The sequence below is a fragment of the Grampus griseus genome, assembly GCF_964374135.1.
Source record: "Grampus griseus genome assembly, chromosome: 9".
NCBI classification, from domain to species: Eukaryota; Metazoa; Chordata; class Mammalia; order Artiodactyla; family Delphinidae; genus Grampus; species Grampus griseus.
The window spans coordinates 40,964,905-40,989,973 of NC_139003.1; the positions used below are offsets into that span (position 1 = coordinate 40,964,905).

The 25,069-nt window shown below is 35.1% G+C and overlaps 1 protein-coding gene across 3 annotated transcripts in view; it reads right to left on the reverse strand.

Moving 5' to 3' along the window:
• ANLN (anillin, actin binding protein) overlaps positions 1-25,069 on the reverse strand; it is a gene marked incomplete at its 5' end in the record, with an annotated part of 53,794 nt that overhangs the window by 15,450 nt on the left and 13,275 nt on the right. Inside the window, 17 exons of one of the 3 annotated variants that reach the window (XM_082661441.1) lie at positions 4,944-4,997; positions 5,747-5,850; positions 6,764-6,785; positions 7,021-7,059; positions 7,668-7,724; positions 7,817-7,865; positions 8,510-8,636; positions 9,608-9,790; positions 10,439-10,574; positions 10,913-11,060; positions 11,336-11,481; positions 12,184-12,413; positions 13,121-13,231; positions 17,349-17,472; positions 21,194-21,301; positions 21,574-21,764; positions 23,825-24,053. In XM_082661441.1, the coding sequence (XP_082517567.1) occupies positions 4,944-4,997; positions 5,747-5,850; positions 6,764-6,785; positions 7,021-7,059; positions 7,668-7,724; positions 7,817-7,865; positions 8,510-8,636; positions 9,608-9,790; positions 10,439-10,574; positions 10,913-11,060; positions 11,336-11,481; positions 12,184-12,413; positions 13,121-13,231; positions 17,349-17,472; positions 21,194-21,301; positions 21,574-21,764; positions 23,825-24,053 (2,058 nt within the window). The remainder of the gene's footprint in view (positions 1-4,943; positions 4,998-5,746; positions 5,851-6,763; positions 6,786-7,020; positions 7,060-7,667; positions 7,725-7,816; positions 7,866-8,509; positions 8,637-9,607; positions 9,791-10,438; positions 10,575-10,912; positions 11,061-11,335; positions 11,482-12,183; positions 12,414-13,120; positions 13,232-17,348; positions 17,473-21,193; positions 21,302-21,573; positions 21,765-23,824; positions 24,054-25,069) is intronic. The other 2 variants (XM_082661442.1, XM_082661443.1) reach the window with 2 other exon arrangements.

The following is a 25,069-nucleotide window of genomic DNA, read 5'->3' on the forward strand; positions in this document are numbered from 1 at the left end:
AGGTCATTGAAACTTAGTATGATAAAGAAATAACCCAGTATGACAAAGAAAACCACACCTAGGCAGATTAGGGTCAAACTGTCACAAATCAAAATACTTAAAAATATTAACAGCAGAAAAGGGGAATTCCCCAGCGGTCCAGTGGTTAGGACTTGGCACTTTCACTGCTGGGGGCCCGGGTTTGATCCCTGATCAGGAAACTAAGATCCTGCAAGCCGAGCAGCGAGGCCGACAATATAAAAAAATAAAAATAAAAGCAGAAAAGATAAGAATGATGGCTGACTTCTTATCAGAAACAATCAAAGCCAGAAAACAATAAAATGTCATCTTTAAAGGGGTGGCTGAAAGAAAAAACCTGCCAACCTAGCAGTCTATATCCAAGAAGAATATCCTTCAGAAATTAAGACAATGTAAAGAGAGACATCTTTGGATAAACAAAAGTTAGAGAATTCATTTCCAGCAGAAGTATATTACAAAAAATTAAAAAACAAACAAAAAAAAACTTCTTCCTGAGAAGGCAATAATCCTAGATGGAAGCCTAGCTCTACAAGATGGAATGAAGAACATAAGAACCAATAAGTATAAATGACAATTCTTTAAAATATATTTTTAAAATTTCTTTTAAAATTGATTAAAAAATAACAGTGCATTGGGGTTTATAATAATGGTAGAATTAAAACATAATGGGGTGGGCAAATAGAATTATACTGTTGCAAGGTTCTAACTGTTATAAGGTACATGAAGAGGAATAATTGTTTTTCAATATAGACTGTAGTAATAGTAATAGGCTAAGGATGCATATTGTAATCCTTAGCAATAACTGAAAAAGAATACAGGGAGGTATAGCTAAAAAGCCAACAGAAAAGATAAAAATGATTACCAACATACTCAATTAGAAGTAGTCAAGGAAGGAAAAACAAATGACAAAGAACAGATGAGACAAATAAAAAATAAAGAACAAAATAGTAGGACCAGGGTCTGTTAACTTTTCGTGTAATGGCCCAGACAATTAATATTTTAGACTTTGCAGACCATACAGTCTCTGTCACAACTATTCAATCTGCCATTGTAGCATGAAAGCAGCCACAGACAATACATAAATGGTCATGATTGTGTCAAAAACTTTAGTTACAAAAACAGGCTGCTGAACTTTTGTTACTAATATATCAATATCAGTTCATTAATTGTGACAAAAGTAACTTAAAAAAAACAAACAGGCCAAGAGCCAGATTTGCCTGTAGGCTACAAGTATGCTTGCTTTGTGGTAGACTAAACCCAACCATATTAGTATTGCATTAAATATAAATGTACTAAACACTCTAATGAAAAGACAAAAAATTGTTAAACTAACAAAATATGACCATAAAATATGCTTCTGATACACTAATTTGACATATATGGACAGGTTGAGAATAAAGAATGGAAAAAGAGAAAATTCCCTGGCAGTCCAGTGGTTAGGGCTGTGCGCTTCCACTGCAGGGGGCATGGGTTCCCTGGTCAGGGAACTAAGAGCCCGCATGCTACATGGCACGGCCGGGGGGGAAAAAAAAAGAATGGAAAAAGATATACCATACCAACATTAATCATAAGAAAGCTGATGTGACTCTATTAATAACAGACAAAGTAGACCTTAAGATAAAGATGACTACCAGAGAGAAATTGTTAACAATTCATCAAGAAGATATAATAATCTTAAATATTTATGCACCTAATAGCATAGCTTTAAAATACATGAAGCATAAGTTGACAGAACAAAAACTAAGTGCCTAAAAATTGAGACTATGTTGCTCTTACTAGTTGGAAGTTTGAGGGACTGATATTTTCTTCCCAATAAAATCATGCTTTCTGTCTAGCATGAAAATATTCACATAAGAAATATTTTTAAACAAATCATTCTTAACAGTCTATTAATAATGAAGAGACCGCATGTCAAAAGTATCTTTTAAATTATAAAAGCTGCTTAAGTACATGTGATAATTTAAAATGATTCTGAATGTGAATTAAAGATTACAAATATAAGAAAAATTCAATTGGAGAAGTTGTATCATTAGAGTAAAATGGTAACATCCAAATATTTAAAGTCATATTGACTTCTGGGTCAAGATAGAAAGGGGGATGCTTTAGTCTGTCATTCCTGCTGCCCAGTGAAGAAGAATGACACCCTGTTGGAATAATCTTAGTTCAGTCTAAATTAGAAAGTTTTTACTGTAAGATTAGTTTCCAAAAATTTAGTCCTCCAACCTAATAAAGATAAGTTAAAGGGGGGATTCTTGGCCAAAAAGTATGGATTTCAAGAGACTAACTCCATAAAATAAACCTTCAACTTTCTGAATTTCAAAGCCATCTATAATGTAGAGTCAAAACATCATACGCCTCATTATTATATTTGTTATAAATTCCCTTGCCGTTTTCTTTTCTATATTGTCAATGTTAAGTTCCTTAGCCTCTCAATGCTAATTGATAGAATTCTACTATTTAGCCCAGAGAACGCTCCTGGTAAGAAGAATCTCAGAAAGATGAGAAGAAAATGTTCCCTCTTACTCTACAGCTGTGAAAAGTAGACAATATTCTTGTTTAGAAGCTTGTCCTGAAGTGAACTGAGAATATTCACAGAAGAGTCAATGTTACTACAAGTGTGGAGACGTGCGAAAATGTATGATCCTATTCTGTTTTCTGTTTAACAAAATGGTCTTTTAAGATTATCAACACCTCAAAGATTATCGTTAAGAGGTGTAAAATGTACCCTGTAATCAGGGTGACTGTATAATTTTTTATACGTCAGGATATTTCTGAGCGAGAATAATTATACCTGTTAATAATTAAACCAGACCAACAGGCATAAACCAGGATAGCTTTGGACACACCAGAACACCTAATCACTCTTCCTACAACCTCAAAATTCTACAGTGCTAATCATTTGTTTTACCTCACAGGTGTTTGCCCTAATACTATTTAAATTGACATCTCTATTTCCTGGAAGGTATAAATATCTATGACATTTCTTTAAGTCAGAAGATGAGTTGTGGGATATGCTTCTCCCTTTATCCATAAAAGTATAGTAAAACCTATGATTATTTTGGATTCTCTATTCAAAGAAAGGATTTGAGAGTGTGACTCATTGAAATTCATAATTTAAATTCCAGGACGTCAGACTTTACATCCGATATCTATAAGCTCAAATAAGAAAGCAATCCGTTATTAGTGGTATCCTAAATTTATAGAGCAAACACTGGGTTAACCTCAACAGAAATCTCATTCTGAAGGGGTCTCAGAGATAACCCCGTGACTTATCTTTATTGGTCAAGACACCAGTAAAATAAGCAAACGTTCCCTTGCACTGATGGTCTCTGGTAGGATGTGGGAGACTTGTTTACTCTCTCAAATTTAATCAAATGGGATTATTATGTGAATATACAAGGTCTTCCATTTTTCCCACCAATTTAAAGAACATCTAAACTTAACTATCTTAAATATTCTCCTATATAACCACAAGGTATTAGAACAAATACTTGCTCCCCCCGCCACTCAAAAAAGCACATCTATGACAAATTTTTCATCTAAATTATATTGTATTTGACTCAGGAAGAGACTTTACAGTATTGGACACAACCATTAAACTGATTTGATTTTACACTCAGATTGGGTGGCTGGATATTTAAGTTATAATTTCAAAAAATTTTTTAAGAGAATGGACAAGTAATTTATTTTTAATTTGTGTGACGTTTTAAATTAAAATGGCAGTGAAAAAAATTTTTAAAGAGCAATCAGTCTATATTTAACATATGTCATTGAAATCTCTTTCATTTTAGAGATTCATGAAATCTCTTACATATATAGAAATTGGCTATGGGACAACACCGAGTAAGGAATACAGTTCACAGAACTCCAGTCCTTATGTTTACCTAATTTGCAAATGTTGTTTTAAGAATTTAAAATACGACTTCTCTGGTGGTGCAGTGGTTAAGAATCCACCTCTCAATGCAGGGGACACGGGTTCGATCCCCGGTCTGGGAAGATCCCACATGCCGCGGAGCAACTAAGCCCACGCGCCACAACTACTGAGCCTGTGCTCTAGAGCCCGCGAGCCACAACTACTGAGCCCACACCCTGCAACTACTGAATCCTGCATGCCTAGAGCCCATGCTCCGCAACAAGAGAAGCCACCACGAGAAGCCCATGCACCACAACAAAGAGTAGCCACCACTCGCTGCAACTAGGTAAAGCCTGCGTGCAGCAACGAAGACACAAGGCAGCCAAAAAGAAAAATTAAAAAAGAAAAAAAAGAATTTAAAATAAAACAAAAAGTACTATCCAGCCTTTTGCAAATTAGCATATCTATACACCCACAAGATGCTTGTGATTGATCTTCACAAAGATATTAAAAATCCTAAAAAAAATTTCTATAATATATGAATATATTTAGTATAATTTTAGCATTAAATGAATTTTAATTTTAAAATTAATAAACAGAGCATCAACTACATAGCAACACACCTATTAGCCAATTAAGACCACAGAAGTTGTCTACTTTTACTTAAAACATTACAAATAGTTCTTTCAATAAAGAGGAGGTCAACAATACTGAATAAATTTTAGTTTTAGACATAGTTATTAATTTGGCATTTGGTACCCGGAAAAATCAATGCTGAAGTGACGATAGAATCTTAAAGAATTATAACATGAAAAAAGAATATAAAAGCCCAAATACCAAACAGGCATGAAAAAAACTAGAGAACTTTTAAGAAAGCTTTAAAGAATTATGAGACTAAAGAAAAAGATGCCCATCTACAAGGATCTAAAGAAAGAATAATTTACATAATGTCCTTAATTATTCAAAATAACCAAGAAGACATGAGAGTGGTTAGTAAAACAAATACATAAGGGCCAAAAATTAAGGACTAATTTTTAAGCTCATTAGTTTCAAGCAAAGAAAATATGGCAACCTTTTCCTGGAACATATAGCCCAGTAGCTCTCGCTCTTTAACATCATAATTTATCTAAAACAAACAAAATAAAAGACAAAGAGAAAAAAAGACCCAGAATCACTCAATTTGTTAAACTAGTTGAATTACTAAATTAAAAGTTACATGAATTTTTTTAAACATCGTTATATTCTAACTACAGAAATCTCTTATAATATTTTTGAATAGTCTGTATTATACAGCAGAAGCCGACACTAGGACTAAAGTTTGCCTCTACTTCTCTTACTACTTAAAATGGTCTCGTTAGCTATTAAATATTTAGTCTTTCCAGTGTGGTGAAAAAGCACTCAATATGGTAGTGACACTACACAGATCTGAACTATGAAGTCTTAAACTTGGAAAGTATGGGAAGGAAATCCCTTAGATTCATGAGTACTTTTCCAAGAAATTAATCTATCTTTCCCTATCTTGTAAAAACTAAATACAAAAAATGTTAGTCATTTCAAAATATTGGTTTCAAATGGGCAAGAAACTATGTTTAAAACTGTAAGCTTAACATCTATATGCAAGAAGCAATACTTTCTTAGTCAGAATTGACACTTAGAATAAACCAATATATGCTGCTTTGAAGACTTAACTATTAAGATACAGGGGAGAAATACTTCCAACATCAAAAAACATATCATGCAGCTAAACCCATGTCTAATTAAAATGTACAATTCTGAGAACATACATATTCAGCCAAAGATTTCAAATACTTGAAAGTAATGGGACATTTTCATGGACCTAATTTTTCTATAAATAAATAAATAAACTTGGATTACCTTGTCCAGAGCAAATTTTGTGTTTCCTACTGAAGATAATGACAGCATGTAAGATCCAACAAGGGCAAAGTTGCTGGTACGCACAGCATTAAGACTGGCCATAACTAAAGAAAAAGGAAATGAAGTTTAGTTCAGAGTGACTTTGGTAAGTATAAATAACAATTCCTCACCCCACTCTAACAGAATGAAATTAAACTGCCACAGAAAAAACTGCTTCATTTTCCTCCATCTCTAAATATGGAGGTGGGGCAGGGTGGGGGGAATAAAACATCAACACATTTCCTAATGAAAGAAAACTGTTAAGTATTTATATTTAATGTAAGTGAGGTACAGGCCCATCTTAACATTTGAGACAGATGTGTTTTTAAAGATATAGAACCTAAAAACGTGTGCATAAAAAGCAATTTTCCTATGAGAGATATGAAAACCTTCACTGCTGTAGTCTAGGATGACATAATGAGCAGCAGGACTTTATCTGCACGGTTCTTCTTAGTTATTCTCTTGTGCCAAGAAACAGAGACCAAAAGTCCAAAGGTGAGTGAAACCAGCTCAGTCCTAATCCCCTTTGGAAAATTTAGGCCTAACGCCACTCTGGAAAAGTCTTCCCTGGCCTACTGGCACTCCAGTTTCCAGTGAACTAGAAAGATGCTTTTCTGACATGATGCGATGCCAGTCATGATCAGTAAAGTTAAAACAGGTGAACTCCTCAGTGTGGATAGCACAAAACAAATCTACAGAACAAGAGAAGATAGGGTGAAGAGTAATGCTACCTGCTGCAGTTGTCAAGTGACTAGGTATCCTATGTGTACTGCCTGCTAGAGCCTGAGCAATGTGCTGTTTGGTGGCCCGTGGTGGTTTCAGACAGCAGGTTATTCTCGCCAGTAATCTTATATGTTACTACCATACAGAAAATATTCAAAGGAGAGTAAGGTAAACACTCATAAATCAAGACGGCTATATGTATAAGTATGCGATTGCTTATATCCTAACGTTTCAAATAGTTCAAGATTCACTCACCTGAAGAAGGAAGGGTGCTTTTCTAAAAAAAAGGTGTGAAGAAGGACATAAGTTATTTTCTTTATTTGATACAAAGATTTAAATATTAAGTACAAACACTGCAAGGACTATATTTCAGAAAACATTATTTTTTCCTTTTAGGATATTTTAAAGATTCCCAAAGCACTTAGGGTTTAGAAATGGTTAACCAATTTCCAATCATATGTGTAAGATGAAGATTTCTCAAGGAACTTCAACTTCCAAAAAATTCTACTTACTGTGGTTACAGATGTGAGAAGTCGCTTAGGAGTAATAGCCTGGAAGAAAAGATAACTTAGTATATTTCCTATTAAACATTATGATTAAAACCAACCAAACTTGAGATTCTCCCACACAGAAAATAACTCTTAAATATCAATACGTTATACTTGAGTCTTTTATTCCGGCTTTACCCACACTGTTATTCCTTTTTTGTTAAAGCTAAATAAAATTCTTTTAAATGATGATTTAGACAAAGAACAAAAGAGCAAAGGCTAGGAAGGACAGAAACAAAGCTGTTTCTATTCCTCATGCCTACAGTGACCACATCATTCTTAAGTCTGGTTTAGAGGAGCTAGTAAGACAAGAGTTCAGAGGAAAGGCCTGAGAAAAGTTTAAAGAGATAATAATAGTTGTCAAGCAGATATGGAGAAAACAGAATTGTCTAGCCTGAGTAATAGCGGTAGCTTATACTTAGGGTCATGGTCACTCACTGCAAGTTTACTCTCAGTATTCATACCTATACTTATTATGTGCAGTAACTAGAAATTTAAGGCATAAAAATGACCCAAAAGCTTGATAATTATTAAAAATTATACATAATTGTAAACAGACATTATATCTCCTATTTCTGATTATATTTCTACTGGGTTTCTTTCATTCTCACCTTTGACTTGTATGCTTTTTTCTTCTTATCAGGGCCTGAGGGATCTTTCGTTTGTACCTACACACAAATCCAAAGCATAAGTAACTTAAAATCTGATGTCTTTAAGAAAAATACACTATTAGTTACTTTAGAAAGCTTTAACTGCTTACCAAGCTGTAAACTTCAATATTTATTTCAAAGTCATTTGACACATCCTGCCTGGAAAAATAAAAATATCAAATTATGCCATTAAAAATTATGCCACAAATACTGTTACAAGGCTGAGAGTAAAGGAATTCACTGTGTTTTAAAACTAAAGACAATAGTTACAAACTATTAAAGAATATAAAAACTGGTAAGAACAGTCTATTTTTTCCTATAATACAGGTCAAACATTTTCTTCAGCATTTTACAACTCAAGATCTTAAATAATAAAAGTAGTTTTTCTTCCAAACTAGATTTTGACTCTAGTTTCAAAATAAATCTCTGACACTAAATATAAATGTCTTTCACTGAGACTTAATGTTAAGTACATTAAGAGATTTAAAGTATATATTAAAAAATTGTGGTCCAGATTTTGCATGTGTGTGTGTGTGTGTGTGTGTAGTAAATATATATGTTAAAACACTTCAAAACATCAAATACCTACAGTCACGTGGAAGAAACATGCTACTCAATGGAAGAAAAGATCGGAAACATAAAAGAGTTAAACCAACAAATTGAAAAATGAGTTATTTGTCCATATAAAAACAATACGCATACTGCATTTCAAAGATTATAAATTCTACCTGGATGCTTAGACTGTATTAACTCTATTAAAAAAGAAAAGTATGTTTGAACCATCAAAAGCCTAATTTACTTACAAAGTAAATGTAGTAGTGAATGTTAGAGCATCGCCATTAAGAGAATTTGAGGTACTTGCTAATGGTGTGGCTACCATATTTTCAGCTCCTGCTTTTAGTATAATTAAGAAATAGTAATTTGCTGCATCTGTAAGAAATAATCACATTACCTAATAAGCACAAGCAAAATCAGATTTAGCTAATTAGCATTCTGGAAGACCAAATGAATAAAGTAATACTGCAACTGATTTACATAAAATTCATTTCAAATTTTCTAAAGTCAACTTTTCAGACACAAAAAGACATGACATAAGCAGACAGACATGTTCCTGGAACAGCATCATCAAGTCTCTTCATTTTAAGTGAATTGAAATAACTTCGCTACACATTCCTCAGTTTCTGCTGACTTCAAATTTTACCTATTGACCCGAAATTCTTTAGCTAATAGTATACATCTCAAAAGGGTAAATTCTGGCTTGTTATTTCAAAACTGAGATTAAAATACTATATTTCTGTGAAAGTTACCATCCTGCCCTATTTTTCAGATACTGGTGCCATAACCTCCTTTACCCACTTCGTTTAAATATGATTTTAAGTAGAATACATAGCTTAGAAAAGTTTATTTATTCATTCTAGAGGAATAAAGGGAATAAAATTTGAATAGAAGTATCTACACTGTGATGCTCTTCACTCCCACAACCAGTAATTCAGGATTCAAAGAACAAATTTACATGACAGAGTGAATTTTAAATAGAATAGAGTAAGTAAAATAAGTTCTTTTAGATGCCCAATACTTCCACAATAAAATTAATGCAAGTCAAATGGTCTGTTTTATCAGAACAACTCATCTTAGTAATTTATTTTATGTTCAATATTATGTTTAACAAGCCTAACTTTCAGTTAGACCTATGTCTGTTATTGCATGGATCAGTAAGAACATATATGAAATTTTCTTGGTTATTTTTATACACCCATCTACATAAAAGGAACTAAAGGCCCGAGATACAAGCCTTGTGTCTTCATGCATGCTCTACTTGTTCCCATTTGCACAATTCCAATCTAGGTGAAATTCATAATTTAACATATGATCTAGAAGTGAGTAAATAAAAATTACCATACCTGGTTTCTGAACTATACTGCAGACAAAATCTGCTTTTAGAGGCAAGCGGATTTCTGACAAAGTAATTGATCCTTTGGAAGGGACAAATTCACTTTGGGATATGGGACCAGCATTATTCTTCCTCTGAGGCCCTTCATTCTTCAACTTATTCAACTCATCAATCAAAAGTGTTCTCTTCTCAGCTATGTAGAAATATTCAAGTTAATATTTCAAATATTAAAACTGCAATTGTTTCTAAATTAAACCAATTCAAGAAAATGCACTCATGTGACAACTGTATACAACACCAAAGACAAAATCAGTAACTCTTCCTTCATATAAATAGATGGTAGGTAGTTAGGTAAACCTAGATTGCTCAATCTGTTCACAAAATCCTTGTAATTTAATACTTCAACTTTTGGTCAGTTTTCTTGCATGGTTAATCTCTCCACCCTGACATGCCCTGTCATCCATCACCACACATACACACAACAAAATTCACGTACTTATTTTTAGCTATATATATATAGACAGGTACAGAGACAGAGCATGTATGTGTGTGTGCATAAAGAGTACGTATGTGTGTGAGTTCATGTATTCATTCTTAGCATACTCTTTACACTTCATTTCTTCAAATGCATTCCAGGTTCTTTCACCTTTTCATGCAAACTACACCTTATTTTACATGTAGTGTTTTCACAAACCTTGTAAGAAACAAAAAATAGATCAGCTGAAACAGATTATCAAAAAAGCCCTTTCTCTAAAATTAGAAATTTCTGAGTATACTAGACAAAATGAGTTTTTCCTGGTTTGAAATTGTGTTGGAATTGTTTCAGGTGTATCACACATACTTGCAATTAGAAGAAGTCTTTCTGCTTCAGCTTCTTCCAGTGACCCTTTTCCATGGTCTTCATCAACACAACAGTTAAGAGCCTGGCTAGCCTGATAGATCACTGTCTGCTGCAAATTTATTTCATTATTGAGCTCCTAGTGAAACCAATGAAAGGAGGAGAAAAACTCACATTTTTAATCACCATTTTCACTTTATTTAAACTTTAATTATAATTTATCCAATTGGGTAATTTCCAAAATCTCCAGAGAGGGAAGTCAAAATGTTACAGTTTCATTGTTCAAGTTTCTAGACTATGCACCAAAAAAGAGGACTTTTCTCAAACTGAATTCAGGAGTAAGCTCCTGAGCTCCTACATGTCACACACTGTCCTAGTCACTCAGGATACAGAGATGAATAAGGCTGGGCTCTTGTCCTCAAGGAGCTCACCATCTCACGCTGTCAACCTTCCAAATCCCCTTTCCACAGTACATACCTGCATTTTCTGTTTGATGTTAACCTGACAAGGAAAGCCATTCTTTTTTTCATTCAATTTTGAAGTAACATCTTCCTTCCGAACAATCACCTGCTTTATTGAAGGACGGTCTGTTTCTTTGACTCTTTGAGATCTATATGCATCAATGCTTCAGGAAATAAGTTATACTCTATTAGAAATCCAGCAACACACTAAGCACTATCCTTTGTTGAACATATCAGCAGAATATTGATATTGCAACATATCAGTAGAACACTTCACTAGAATGGAAAATGCCATTGGGTGAAAGAGAGTCTTCCCAAAGCTATTTCAAAGTTTTATAAAGATTAATACTAATAACACTATAATTATAAATAACAAAACTTGTTATGTCAATCTAAACCATGACCCTTAGTGAGTGAATGTCTTCTAAGATGTTCTCACCTGTAAGGAAGATCATGACCTTCATGACCTATACTATCACCAGACTCAGCTCGAGGGACACGGGTTCTTTGGAATTTTCCTGGCTTTGGACTTTCATCACTTATGCTGGTGTCTTTCAATTCCCAGCTAGGCGAAGAAACTAAATTCTGCAGGAAGGCACATCAGATATTAGATTTTATGGATGACATTGATTCTAAATGAGAAACCTGAGGAATTGAATGACTTTATTACTAGAAAATAAACATCCAATAAGTTGACCGATTCATCATAAAAACAAGGCAAACTTAAATAAGTTCCTAAAATGTATACGAATAAAAGTTCAAAGACAGCTGAAGCCTACACTTGTAACTCTTTTTAAAAAATATTTCTAATTGAATCAATCTCCAAAAAAAGGTGCAGCTATTCAATTTAGGGTGATAGCTTATAACAGTAGAGTTAGCTCTCAATAAATGTTAGTTATCTATCTGGTGCTAAATACTAATATACTAATATGACCTAATATGCACTTCACCCCCATGATGTAGGTACTATTTTTAACCTAATTTAACATTTAACTGTGGCAAAGAGGTTAAATAACCTGGCCCATAAACATCGCTTAATGGCAGAGCCAGGATTTGAGCCCAAATGTCTGGCCTTTTAAGCCATGTTACAGTTTGGATTTCATCTAAGGGCAAAAAGAAACCACTGAAGAGTTTTAAGCTCTCTTTTAAGAGAATTAACATCAGGTTTGCAAAATACCCCTGGCTACTGAGTGCCAAATCCCCATGCACCAACTAAAACAAAAAGGGACCCCAATTCTACTTAGTTTCTTTATGTGCTGGGCCTGTTTACATTTAGTCCTTTCTTACCTCTGGACTTACCACACCAACTGTCTGTGCTAATGGAGCAAGTAAAGACATTGAGGAGATATTCAGTGCATCTTCCTGTTCGCTGCTTTCTGCATCTGCATTATCCATCTCCTCCTGGCTCTTTTCCACATCTAGTTCACCTTCCTCTAGGACATCACTGAAGATGTCATTAATTACTTTTGAACTGTTGATATCATCATCCACACTCATCTCAATTTCACGTACCACCTCTGAAAAATATTCCAACAGGTAAATACTGTGATTCAGACCTTTAAGAATTAAACGGATAACAGAGAAGACCTAACATTCATATGCTTACTCAATAAACAGGAAGAAAAAGGCCTATGAAAAAGTACCTCCTAAACAAACAAAACAAAAAGAAATAGAATACTACTAATATAAAGTTCCAATAACATTTTCTAAGTAATAAAGGTGGGAACTATCAAAAGCTGATTCAATTCTTTGGGTTTAAGAAAGAATATTAAAAACCCAGACTGCGAGATAATAGCCAAAAGCTTCAGATTTACAAAAATATTTTTTCAAATAATTCTTTTTCTATTGTTGGGAACTGCCCTTTCACATTGCAGTCAATAACAGGAAAATATTAACATCACTTAGGGCAGGGGTCACAAATAAACTTCAAGGGCCACTGATTCCTCTAACCATACATGCAGAGTGTGGAAGGGCAGCACATTTCCTTTCCCTTTGAAAGTGAGTGATAGCCTTAATCAGATTTTCACAGGAGCCCGGGACCTAAAGATAACTGTTCACAGTACTGTACTTGGTGAAAGCTAGAGTATTTCCGAGTGGGGAAAAAAAAGAATATTATAAAATCATATTTTGAAATATAGAACACTGCATATTTGAATATGAGAATACTAATTCTAGCGTGTCCAGAGTTAATAAGAGACAAGGAATGAAAACAACAAAAACCAACCAGTCAGCTGTTCAACCTTTGGGTCTGATGTTACTTTTAAGGACTTTTCCTCTTCTAAAAACAATGTTATTTTCAAAGGGCTAGACTTCGTCATTTCACATTCAGTAAAACCTAAAAAAATTTAAGGAAAAACCATATGAATATATATATAAAAACTTAGAGTTTTTCAATTAAGGAATCTTACATATCTTGTTTTCTGATTATAAAGCTATGCATTTCAAATCCAGAAATGCATAAAGTAGAGAATCCCCCAAAGCACCTGTCTTCTCTTAACTTTCCCATCTCTCTCTTCTTCCCTAGAAGAGAAAGGGGACACTAATATTACCAGGTTATTGTTTGTTCTTCCAGTTTTCCCCCTATGTATACATATGTATATATCCTTTTAAAAAATTTTCCCATTATTTTATCTTATTTTATTTTATTTTTTAAACATCTTTGTTGGAGTATAATTGCTTTACAATGTTTTGTTAGTTTTTGCTGTATAACAAAGTGAATCAGCTATACGTATACATACATCCCCATATCCTCTCCTTCTGGCGTCTCCCTCCAACCCTCCCTATCCCACCCGTCTAGGTGGTCACAAAGCACCAAGCTGATCTCCTTATGCTATGCGCTGCTTCCCACTAGCTATCTATTTTACATTTGGTAGTGTATATATGTCAATGCCACTCTCTCACTTTGTCCCAGCTCACCCTTCCCCCTCCCCGTGTCCTCAAGTCCATTCTCTACATCTGCATCTTTATTCCTGTCCTGTCCCTAGGTTCATCAAACCATTTTTTTTTCTTTTTTAGATTCCATATATATGTGTTAGCATATGGTATTTGTTTTTCTCTGACTTACTTCACTCTGTATGACAGACTCTAGGTCCATCCACCTCACTACAAATAACTCAATTTCATTTCTTTTTATGGCTGAGTAATATTCCATTGTATATATGTGCCACATCTTCATCCATTCATCTGTTGATGGACACTTAGGTTGCTTCCATGTCCTGGCTATTGTAAATAGTGTGATCATACTATACATGCTGTTCTGCATTTTGTTTTTCGCTTTTTAAAAAGTGTTAATAAAAACACTTAACTAGCAATAGAAAAACACTACTTCAACATAATAAAGACCATATATGAGAAGCCCACAGCTAACATTATACTTAATGGTAAAAGATTGAAACCTTTTCCTCTAAGATCAGGAACAAGACAAGCTAGAGATAAGCCCACTCTCACCATTTCTAGTCAACATAGCTTTTTAAAAGTTCTAGTTAGAGCAATAGGCAAGAAAAAGAAATTAAAAGAATCCAAATTTTAAAAGAAGTAAAATTATCTCTGTTCACAGATAACATGATCTTATATACAGAAAACTCTAAAGATTCCACACACAAAAAAACTGTTAGAATAATATACAAATTCAGCAAAGATGCAGAATACAAAATCAACACAAAAAAACCAGTTGCATTTCTATATACTAACAATGAACAATCTGAAGAGCAAATTAAGAGAACAATTCCATTTACAATAGCATCAAACAGAATAAAATACTTAGGAATAAACCTAACCAAGGAGGTGATAGACTTGTATACTGAAAAGTACAAAATATTGCTGAAAGACATTAAAAAACACACAAATAGATGGAAAGACATCCCATGTTCATGGACTAGAAGACTTAATATTGTTAAGATGTCAATACTACCCAAAGCAATCTACAGATTCAATGCAATTCTTATCAAAATCCCAACAGCACTTTTTGGAGAAATAGAAAGTCTGTCCTAAAATTCATATGGAACTTCAAGAGACCCTGAATATCCAAAACAATTTTGAAAGAGAACAAAGTTAGAAGACTGACATTTCCTGATTTCAAAACATATTACAAAGCTATAATAATCAATATAGTAATGATACTAGCATAAAGATAGACATATAGACCAATGGAAAAGAAGAGAGAGCCCAGAAATAAAACTTCACATATATGGTCAAATGATCTTTAACAAGGCTGCCAAGATAATTCAATGGGGAAAGGGCAAATGATGTTGGGAAAATTGGATATTTACATGCAAAGAATTAAGTTGGACCTTTATCTGATGCCATATCCAAAAATCAACTCAAAATGGATTAAAGACATAATGTACGACTCAAAACTATAAAACTCCCAGAAGAAAACATAGAGAGAAAGAAAGCTTCATGACATTGGATTTGGTGATGATTTCCTGGGTATAACACAAAGCAGGCAACAAAAGCAAAAATAGACAAATGGGACTATATCAAACTTAAAAACTTTTGTGGGAGCGGGGGCAAGGTAGGAGTAGGGGATTAAGAGGTACAAACCACTATGTATAAAATAAGTAAGTTTCAAGGATATACTGTCCAGCACATGGAAAATATTTTATGATAACTAAAATGGAGTATAATCTATAAAAATGTTTAATCATTATGTTGTACACCTAAAACTAATATAATATTGTCAACCAACTACACCTCAATTTACAAAAAAAAGTTTTGTGTATCAACCTACTGAATGTGAGAAAATATTTGCAAATCATATATTTGACAAGGGGTTAATATTCAGAATATAAGAACTCCTACAACTCAATAACAAAAAATCAACCTGATTTAAAAATGGGCAAAGGACAGGAACAGATGCTTCTCCAAAGATGATATACAAATGGCCAACAAGCATGCAAAAAGATGCTCAACATTTCCAATCATAGGAGAAATGCAAATCAAAATCACAATGAGCTAATAACTCATACCTATTAGGATAGCTACTGTCAAGAAAACAAAAAATAACAAGTGTTGATGAGGGTGTGGAGAAATCAGAATGCTTGTGCACTGTTGGTGAGACTGTAAATAGTGTGACCACTATGGAAACCAGCATAATAGTTCCTCAAAATATTAAAAATAGAACTACTGCATGATCAAACAATCCCACTTCTGGGTATACAGCCAAAAGAATTGAAAGCAGGGTCTCGAAGAGATATTTGCATACCCATGTTCATAACAGCACTATCCACAATGGCCAAGAGGTGGAAGCAACCCACATGTCCATCAATGGATAACGGATAAACAAAATATGGTATATCTACACAATAAAATATTATTCAGCCTTAAAAAGGAAGGCAGTCCTGTCACACATTTGACATGTGACATGTCAACATGGATGAAACCTGGGACGTTATGCTAAATTAAATATGCTAGCCACAAAAAGACAAATACTATATTATCGCACTTATATGAGGTATCTAATCTATATGAGGTAGTCAAATTCATAGAAACAGAATGTAGAATGCTGGTGACCAGAGGCTCAGGAGAGGGAAAAGGGGAGTTGTTGTTTAATGGGTATAGAGTTTCAGTTTTGCCAAATGAAAGTTCCAGAGATCTGTTCCTCAACAGTGTGAACATACTTAACACTACTAAACTGTACACTTAAAAATTGTTAAGAATGGGGCTTCCCTGGTGGCACAGTGGTTGAGGGTACGCCTGCCGATGCAGGGGACGCGGGTTCGTGCCCCAGGAAGGTCCTGGGGTCCGTGGGTCCAGGAAGATCCCACGTGCCGCGGAGCGGCTAGGCCCGTGAGCCATTGCCGCTGAGCCTGCGCGTCCAGAGCCTGTGCTCCGCAACGGGAGAGGCCGCAACAGTGAGAGGCCCGCGTACCACAAAAAAAAACTGTTACGATGGCGAATTTCAGTAATATGTTTTTTTACCACTACTGTTTTTTTTTTAATTTAACTGCCTATGATATATTAAATGTCATTACATACAAAGCTACCTTATTCATTTTAAGCAGCTACATAATACTTGATTACATGGATTTAGCACAATTTATTTACAGTCTTCTACTGATCTGCATTTAGGTCATTTAAATCTTATTACTCTTACAAATGGTGCTACAATTAATATATTTGTACATACACCTGTGCACACTAGTTCTAAGAATTCAACTTACAGAAACACTTGCAGAGCACACACACTTTACAATTCAATAGATATTACTGAATTTTTCTCCAAAAAATACTTATAGTAATTTACACTCTCATCAAGTGTATGCATTCTCACTCTGGAAAGATAATTAAGGAAGAAGGATATTGCATGGCTAGAAATGAGAAGGTAAGTGGAAATGAAGAAATGAATCTCTCTTTTTACACTAAAACAGCATTTCTGCTTTCCAATCCAATTTCCAAAACTATGGTAGACTGAAATCTACATTTTAAGTGAAGGAGAAATAGAAAACGCTTACCCGTAGGTTCTATACTAGAAGGTTGTGCTGGTGTCTGATTTTCTGTCACCTTTTCTGTTACTGGAAGTGATGGGGTATTTGGACCAACTTGTTTTCTGAGGGGAGTGTTCTGACAGTGAATTTCCTGCAAAAAGCAAATGAAGAGATAAACTTTACCTCTCAAAACTATAAATTTTGTCTTTTTACATGTCATTAAATGAAACAAGTAAGAGTCATTGTTCTATATAAGCTTCCTCAGAACAAAACAGATAATGAATGTGAAAGGGTCCAGCCATGTTTAGAACACAAAAGGCCTCGGTGCTAGTTCATATTCTTGGTAATTAATAGTAAGTAAAATCTTTTTTAGAGACCAGTAGGCAAGAGAGAATGAAAATCCACATCAGAGTTCAGCTTTAGATAAACCAATTCAGGTGAAAGCCACATATTGGGAAAAAATAATTGTCTCCTCAGAAAGAACAAAACAAATACAAGCAAAACCACACGCCACTTCCTCAACCCTTTCCAGCCACCACCTCCTTGCTCCCTTCCCTTTAGAACCAAACTTCTGAGGACTGCCTATACTGGACCCTGCTCTTCACCCACTACTACCTGCATTCTACCCTCACCACTTCATTAAAAGGCTCTGCCAAGTCACAACAAGCTCCTTATTTCAAAACCCAGTGGTCTCAGTCCAGTCTACGTCTGACAACAAACACCTGGCAATACCAACCACTCCTCCCTTCTGAAAGGCTCTTTCTTCCCTTGACTTCAGTTACGCCATACTCAACTGCTTTTCCCTCCCATCTTCTGGCTGCTCTTTCTGTGGGTACCACAGATGAGTTCTGAGGTGGGGAGACTCCTGAACTCCCCATTACTGTGTTCAGAATTTTCTTTACATGTATATGTGCAACTGTCTGGGGAGGGATTCCACAGGTTTATCAGGAATCATTTAACAAAAAAATCATTTAAGAACGGTTGCTTTTTTTTTTTTTTTTTCGGTACGCGGGCCTCTCACTGTTGTGGCTTCTCCCGTTGCGGAGCACAGGCTCCGGACGCACAGGCTTAGCTGTCATGGCTCACGGGCGTAGCCGCTCCACGGCACGAACCCATGTCCCCTGCATCGGCAGGCGGACTCTCAACCACTGCGCCACCAGGGAAGCCCAGAACGGTTGCTTTTTATTTTCCAGAGATGTAGAAGGAAAACCATGAGACTATGACCTACCAGCAACCAAGTGAAGAAGGTGCTTCAAACAGAAGAGAGTGATTCACAATGTCAAATGCTGCTAATAATAGGTCAAGTTAAACACCTGAAAACTGATTACTGAAGATCACTGGTGAATTTGATACAGGTAGTGGTGAAAGCCTGAGTGGAGAGATCAAGAGAGAAGGGAAGAGAAAAACTGGAAGAGACAAGTAGAGACACCCTTTTGGAAGAGTCTGCATGAAAAGGAGGCAAAGAAAGGGAGGGGAATAGGAGATCAAAAGAGTTGTTTTTGTTTTAAGATCACAGATAATAGCTTGCTCTATGCTGATAGGAAAGATTAGCCCATTCATTCCTTCTTCCAAAGACAAATTTACTGTGCTCCTACTGTGAGTCAAGCACTGAGAACATAGACAGAGATGAATAAGGCTCTCATAGACAGTGGTGAAAAACAAAGTTAAAACAATTATAGGAGGATAAATATTCCAGTGAGGTAAAAACAGGATGACATGGGCCCAAAAAAGCAGGAGGGGGACTGGGAAAAGGGCCAAGTAAAAAATTCCAGAGGGAATTAAAATTTAACCTATTCTTAATGAAGCAGGAGCTCACCACAGAGATATTTCATCCAGAGAGACTAGCAAGGCAAAGACAAAGAGATCTGAAAATATGCGTACACTTGAGAGACTACAAATAGTCTGCATGGCAGAACTGAAGCACACATGTGGAGGAGCAGGGAAGAGAAGCCAGATTTCTAAATGATTCTAGATATCAAGCCAAGCACTTTAGACATTTTTTCTGATGTTAGCTACGGGGAGCTCTCCAGGATTTTAAGCAAGGGAATACATGCCTATCTGCCTTTTAGAAATATTTTTCTAGCAGCAGTGGGTTAGATGGACTGGAGAGAAGCCAGACTAAAAGCAGGGTGTTCACACAAAGCTATGTTAATGATTAAGGCAATGGCAGAGGAAAATACACAAGACAAGGAAGTCTGGTGACATACTTAGAAAATATATCACTGGACGTGTGTGTGCTTATGTGTGCATGTGCTAGAGGCCAGCAGGTGGGAAGACACAGTAACAAGAGGAAGGAGCCAAGGAGGTACTGCCAGATTGTTTTAGATGAGGAAGTATAGCGTAAAGCCCTAAGTGAAGACAGAGACTACATGGGGAAGATATTCCAGCAAAGCACAGAAAGCTCTGCCAGCCAACCAAAGCTCAACTAGAGTTCAGGAGAGAGATGAGGGCAGAATAGCCAAGCATTATCAGCATTTCTGTGATTGACTGAAGCTAGATATGAGGATGGGAAAGAGATGTTCCAGGACAAGTGAGACAAGAAAAATGGTCGAGATCAGGACCTTGAGAAACATGATTTGTTAAGCAAGGGAACTGATAAAAAAAAAAAAAAAATCAAATAGTTCCTTCTCAAAGAATAAATGTATTATTCTATTTCTACTGGTAGCCACGTTAAATATAGTTCTATTATTTTTAGCTTAAAAATACATCCTAACACAGGAAAATTAAGAGGTACAAACTTCCAGCTATAAAATAAATGAATCACAGGGATGAAAGGTACAGCACTGGGAATACAGTCAATAATAATGTAATATCTTCGTACAGTGACAGGTGGTAACTAGACTTATTGTAGTGATCATTTTGTAATGTATAGAAACATCGAATCACTGTACTGTGCAACAAGAACTAACATAGTGGTGTAGGTCAATTATACTTCAAAAACAAACAAACTAACTCATAGAAAAAATGATCATCTTTGTGGTTACCAAAGGAGGGGGTAGGGGAAGGGGGAATCGGATGAAAGTGGTCAAAAGGTATAAACTTCCAGTTATGAGATGAATAAGTACTAGAGATATAATGTACAACCTGATTTACATAATTAACACTGCTGTATGTTATGAGAGTAAATCCTAAGAGTTCACATCACAAGGAAAATATGTTTTTTTCTATTTCTTTAATTTTGTATCTATGAGATGATGGAGGTTCACTAAACTTATTGTGGTAATCATTTCATAATGTATGTAAGTCAAATCACTAAACATTTACAGTGCTGTATGTCAGTTATATCTCAATAAAACTGAAAGTAAAATGTGTATATACATATATATATATATATATCTCCTAACACAGTATTTTGTACACAGTAGGCATGTAGATGAAACAAAAGATAGTTTAACACAGTAGGGATTTTTTTGAAGGCTTACCAATGAAATTTGACCAGAAGTAATACGAGTAAAGAGAAATCTGGGAGGTATTTGGTGACTGAAAGAATTACAGATAGTCTAAAAGTACGGTATTTGGAGAGAGATATATAATCATTAATGAGAAAAGTAGATTCTGAGAAACATTTGAAAACCAGCATCTAAATAGAATGTTAAAAGGAATTTGAAATCAACTGAATGATGAGAATACCTTTTAAATTTGATTTTAAGTAGGTCATCAGTAAACATGGTTAAAAGTTCCATTAAATGGCAAAATATCACAAAAGAAAAGCAAAGTTGGCATGACCATTTAAGGAGTTTATGAATGGAAAGCTGCATAGTTAATTGGAACAAGATAGTATATAAAGAATTATTTTACAATACAGAACCACAAGTTAAATCCCAGCACTACTTTGGTAACAAGTTCACTTTTACATTTCTTGTTTACATTACCTGTTTGGTTTCTAGTTGTTTGCTTCTTGAGTTTTCGCCTTTTTCTGCACTCCATAAACTGCCCTTGTCAAATCGGCCACGAAGACATGCTAGTTCTTTTTGACGTTCCTAAAATCATCAAAAGCTCTATTTTACACAAGAGCCAAAAATATGTTTAATAATATTCAAATTCTACTAACCTTGTCCTCAGTTTTCAGGTTAAAAAGTTCAAAATACACACAGAATATAGGACAATAATATTTCTAATTTGAAATAAGTGATACAGAGAATCAAGATGCTATTTATCTCCAGTCAAAAAGACTGGAGTCAGAATTCAGTTTGACTTCTAGGTTCTATGCTCAGACCATGTAATGAATAATGTTAAAAGCAGTAAGCCATACCTGCTTGAGCTGTTGTGCTAAATGAGTAGTAGACGAAGATGCGTTTTGCTTGAATAATCTTTCTTGTATGGCCTTTGTATTTGGAGTGATAATGGGAGTTCTATGGGGTGTGCAACGAGCTGGACTTTCTTTGCTGTGCTCTTGACAACGCTCTCCAAAGCGTTCCAGGAAAGGCTTAATTCCTGCTCCTCCTAAAAATGCACACATTTTTGGGAGGCTGTTTAGAATAAGTAACAATTATGATTTCTATGGGAAAAGTTCTAAATCCATGTCAGCTCCAAAATGCTTTGATTCTACTAGGAATATTCATTCAGAAAGTAAACAGAAAGAAAATAGTTCAAAAAACTTAAAAAAAGGGCTTCCCTGGTGGCGCAGTGGTTGAGAGTCCGCCTGCCGATGCAGGGGACACGGGCTCGTGCCCTGGTCCGGGAAGATCCCACATGCCGCGGAGCGGCTGGGCCCGTGAGCCATGGCCGCTGAGCCTGCGCGTCTGGAGCCTGTGCTCTGCAACGGGAGAGGCCACAACAGTGAAAGGCCCGCGTACCACAAAAAAAAAAGAAAACTTAAAAAAGAAAGTTTTTTTACCACACTGTTTAATTCCATGTCCTAAAATTTGTTTTATAGGATTTAATTCTTTAATTAAAACAAGAAGAAGAATTTTTAAAAAGTAGAGTAAGAGGACAGTAGGGATTAGAAAACCCTTAAACTAAATAATCAGAACCTAGATGATTGGAAATTGACTGTATGTGCATTAATAATAACCCTAACAACCAAGTATCCTGGTCATGATAACCCAACTGCTAATATTTCTACAGCCCAATTTATTTTCTTGCTTTTAGGAAGTCTAACATGAAAATCCAGTGATTAAATCCTTTTTCTCTTTCAAAAATAATAATTAGGGATAATTTACTTTATCAAAGGATGTCTTGATTTTATAAAGTCTTAAAACAGTACTCATTTAAAATAGTATGAGAGCCATTTAAAATAGAACAAATGGGATATACACCACCTCCATTATAAGAATGCTAGGGTTGCACTACATAAAAGGAGGTTACCTATATGATTAACTGGCAAACATTTTCCCATAAATAGCCAAAGAGTAAATATTTGGGGCTTTGCAGGCCATATGGCCATTGTCACAACTACTCAACTCTGCACTGAAGCATGAAAGCAGCCACAGACAGTAAATGGCCATGGCTGTGTTCCAATAAAACTTTATTTGCAAAAACAGGTGAAGGGCAGAATTAGACCCATGTCCAGCAGTGACAGCGCCGAGTCCTAACCACTATACCACCAGGGAATTCCCAACAATGCCCTTTATGTCGTTCTTATCTATGCCGTAAGTCTTTAGAAAATTGGGCGTCATAGTCCAATTTCACATGGGGATTTTGCTATTGTTTCCAATTCTCATTTTGGCTCATCTGGAAACTGACTGCTGGTTTCTACTTACCCCATAACTAATGGATTCCCCACTCTCATCTCTCTGACTACTTCTCTTTTATGATGAACTATTATTTCTGGAGAGATTGTATCTTTAAGAAGTTAAAATGTAGAATTAACACAGTCTTTCCGAAAGCAATTCTAATGAAAAAGAATATAGCTCAAAGTACACTATATTACCCTATATTTGAACCATATTTTTTTAGTCCTATGTTTCTCAACCAATAGCATGCGGGGGTATAGCAGAAGGTGTAAGTCACCACAAGATAAATATGGACTCCCTGGAGCATCAGTTTACCATAGTAAAATTGAATTTTCATACGTATACATTCACATACAATATACACACATATAAATTAAATGGGAGTGGAGTCATTTGTATACATATTCCCTTCCCTTTGCTACTATGGGTGCTTTCATAGTGAAGTTTGAGAAGCACTGCTTTGCACGCTTGGTTATAAGAACGCTTCTCCATTATATCCTTAAAATGTGATTTCCAGTTGTATATGCTTTGTCTGCAACAAAAAGTATAGAAGAAAGTATCTAGCATGGTCATTCTAGAAAAAAGCATGTTTAAACTGTTAAAATGTAACAAGTTAAACACTTTGACCAGTAACTGTACATTACTGTACATTAATGAACATTCATTCTATCAATTAAAGCTGACTTTGAATAAGTCTCACTTGATACGTTCAGGCATTTGCCCTGGCAAACCAACAATGTACCATGAACAATTGGATATTTAAAATGCTAAGAACAGACACACTGAAAATAGTCAGCAGTACTTTAGATTTTTTAAAAAATATGTTACCTGGTGTTGTAGATTTGTTCTTAGGTTGAGATTGCAGACAAATTTCTCTGTTTAATTCCTCCTTGGGCCGAACTGTCCGGGATACAGGTGACCTCTCAGTTGATTTTGACACCTCTGTTTTAAGAGGACTAACAGAGGTTTTTTGAAGTAGTTCAGGATTTTGTACCTCACAGTTTTTAGCACTGGTGATGGATGTAGTAGAAGATTTCACTGGGGAAGAAGTAGCTTTCTGAAACATGATAATACTCAGGGTAAATAACAACATTCACAATATCTAAAGGTAGTTCTATAAAAAGCACTCAAATCCTATAAAAAAACAACTCAAATCCTATATGCTCGGTAGCCTTTATGTAAACTCATGAAAAAAAGTTTCTTACTCTCTAATAGATCAAACCAATTGGAAAGGTTTGAAAAAAATTAACTTAGAAAATGCCATTATTCAAATTATAATATGTAGTTTAGTCTGCATAATATACTGATGGGTAATTTACTACGAGGGATAGGGTCACTCACTATTTTAAAAAACAATTTCTTTTATATTATCACACTAGTACCTTTATAAATGTTAACTGTATTAGGTCAAATTACCTATATATTTGCATTTTAATTAAATCAATATTAACTTGACAAAATTGTATCATGTACTTGAAGGTGAACTATAAGTTATTAAGTACTTACTATGTGCCAAGCACCATACTAAGTGCTTTATGCACATTATCTCACTTAATCCTCCCAAACCCTTTCTTTCCCAATTTACAAATGGAAAAATAAAGTTTTGCAAGATTAAGTAACTCTCCAAAGCCACACTTCTAATTATGTGGAAGGGCTGGGATTGAATGCAGGTCTGTCTAATTCCAAAACCTGGCTCTACACTTAAAGATAATGCTCAGAAACACAACATTTTTTTCTGTTTTGGTTTTTTCATATTTTTTAAAAAAACGTTGAGATAACACATGGGCAAGGTAATCTTGCAAACATTTCAAGACAATATACAGTAAAGGTATCACGCCCACCCTTGACAATTGCCTTCTAGAGGTAACTACTGCTATAGTTTTCAGAGATATTTGATGTCTTTCTTGTATTTATACACATACATAGAGCATTCTAATAGAGAAAGTAATTTTCAGGCTCTCCCTGATGACTAAGAAGAGGTTCCACCATTCCATAGTATATACTTTGGAGTTACATTAAATTCGTGTAATTTAGTTGTCAATTGCTAATTTACCTTGGGACAGAATACCAAAT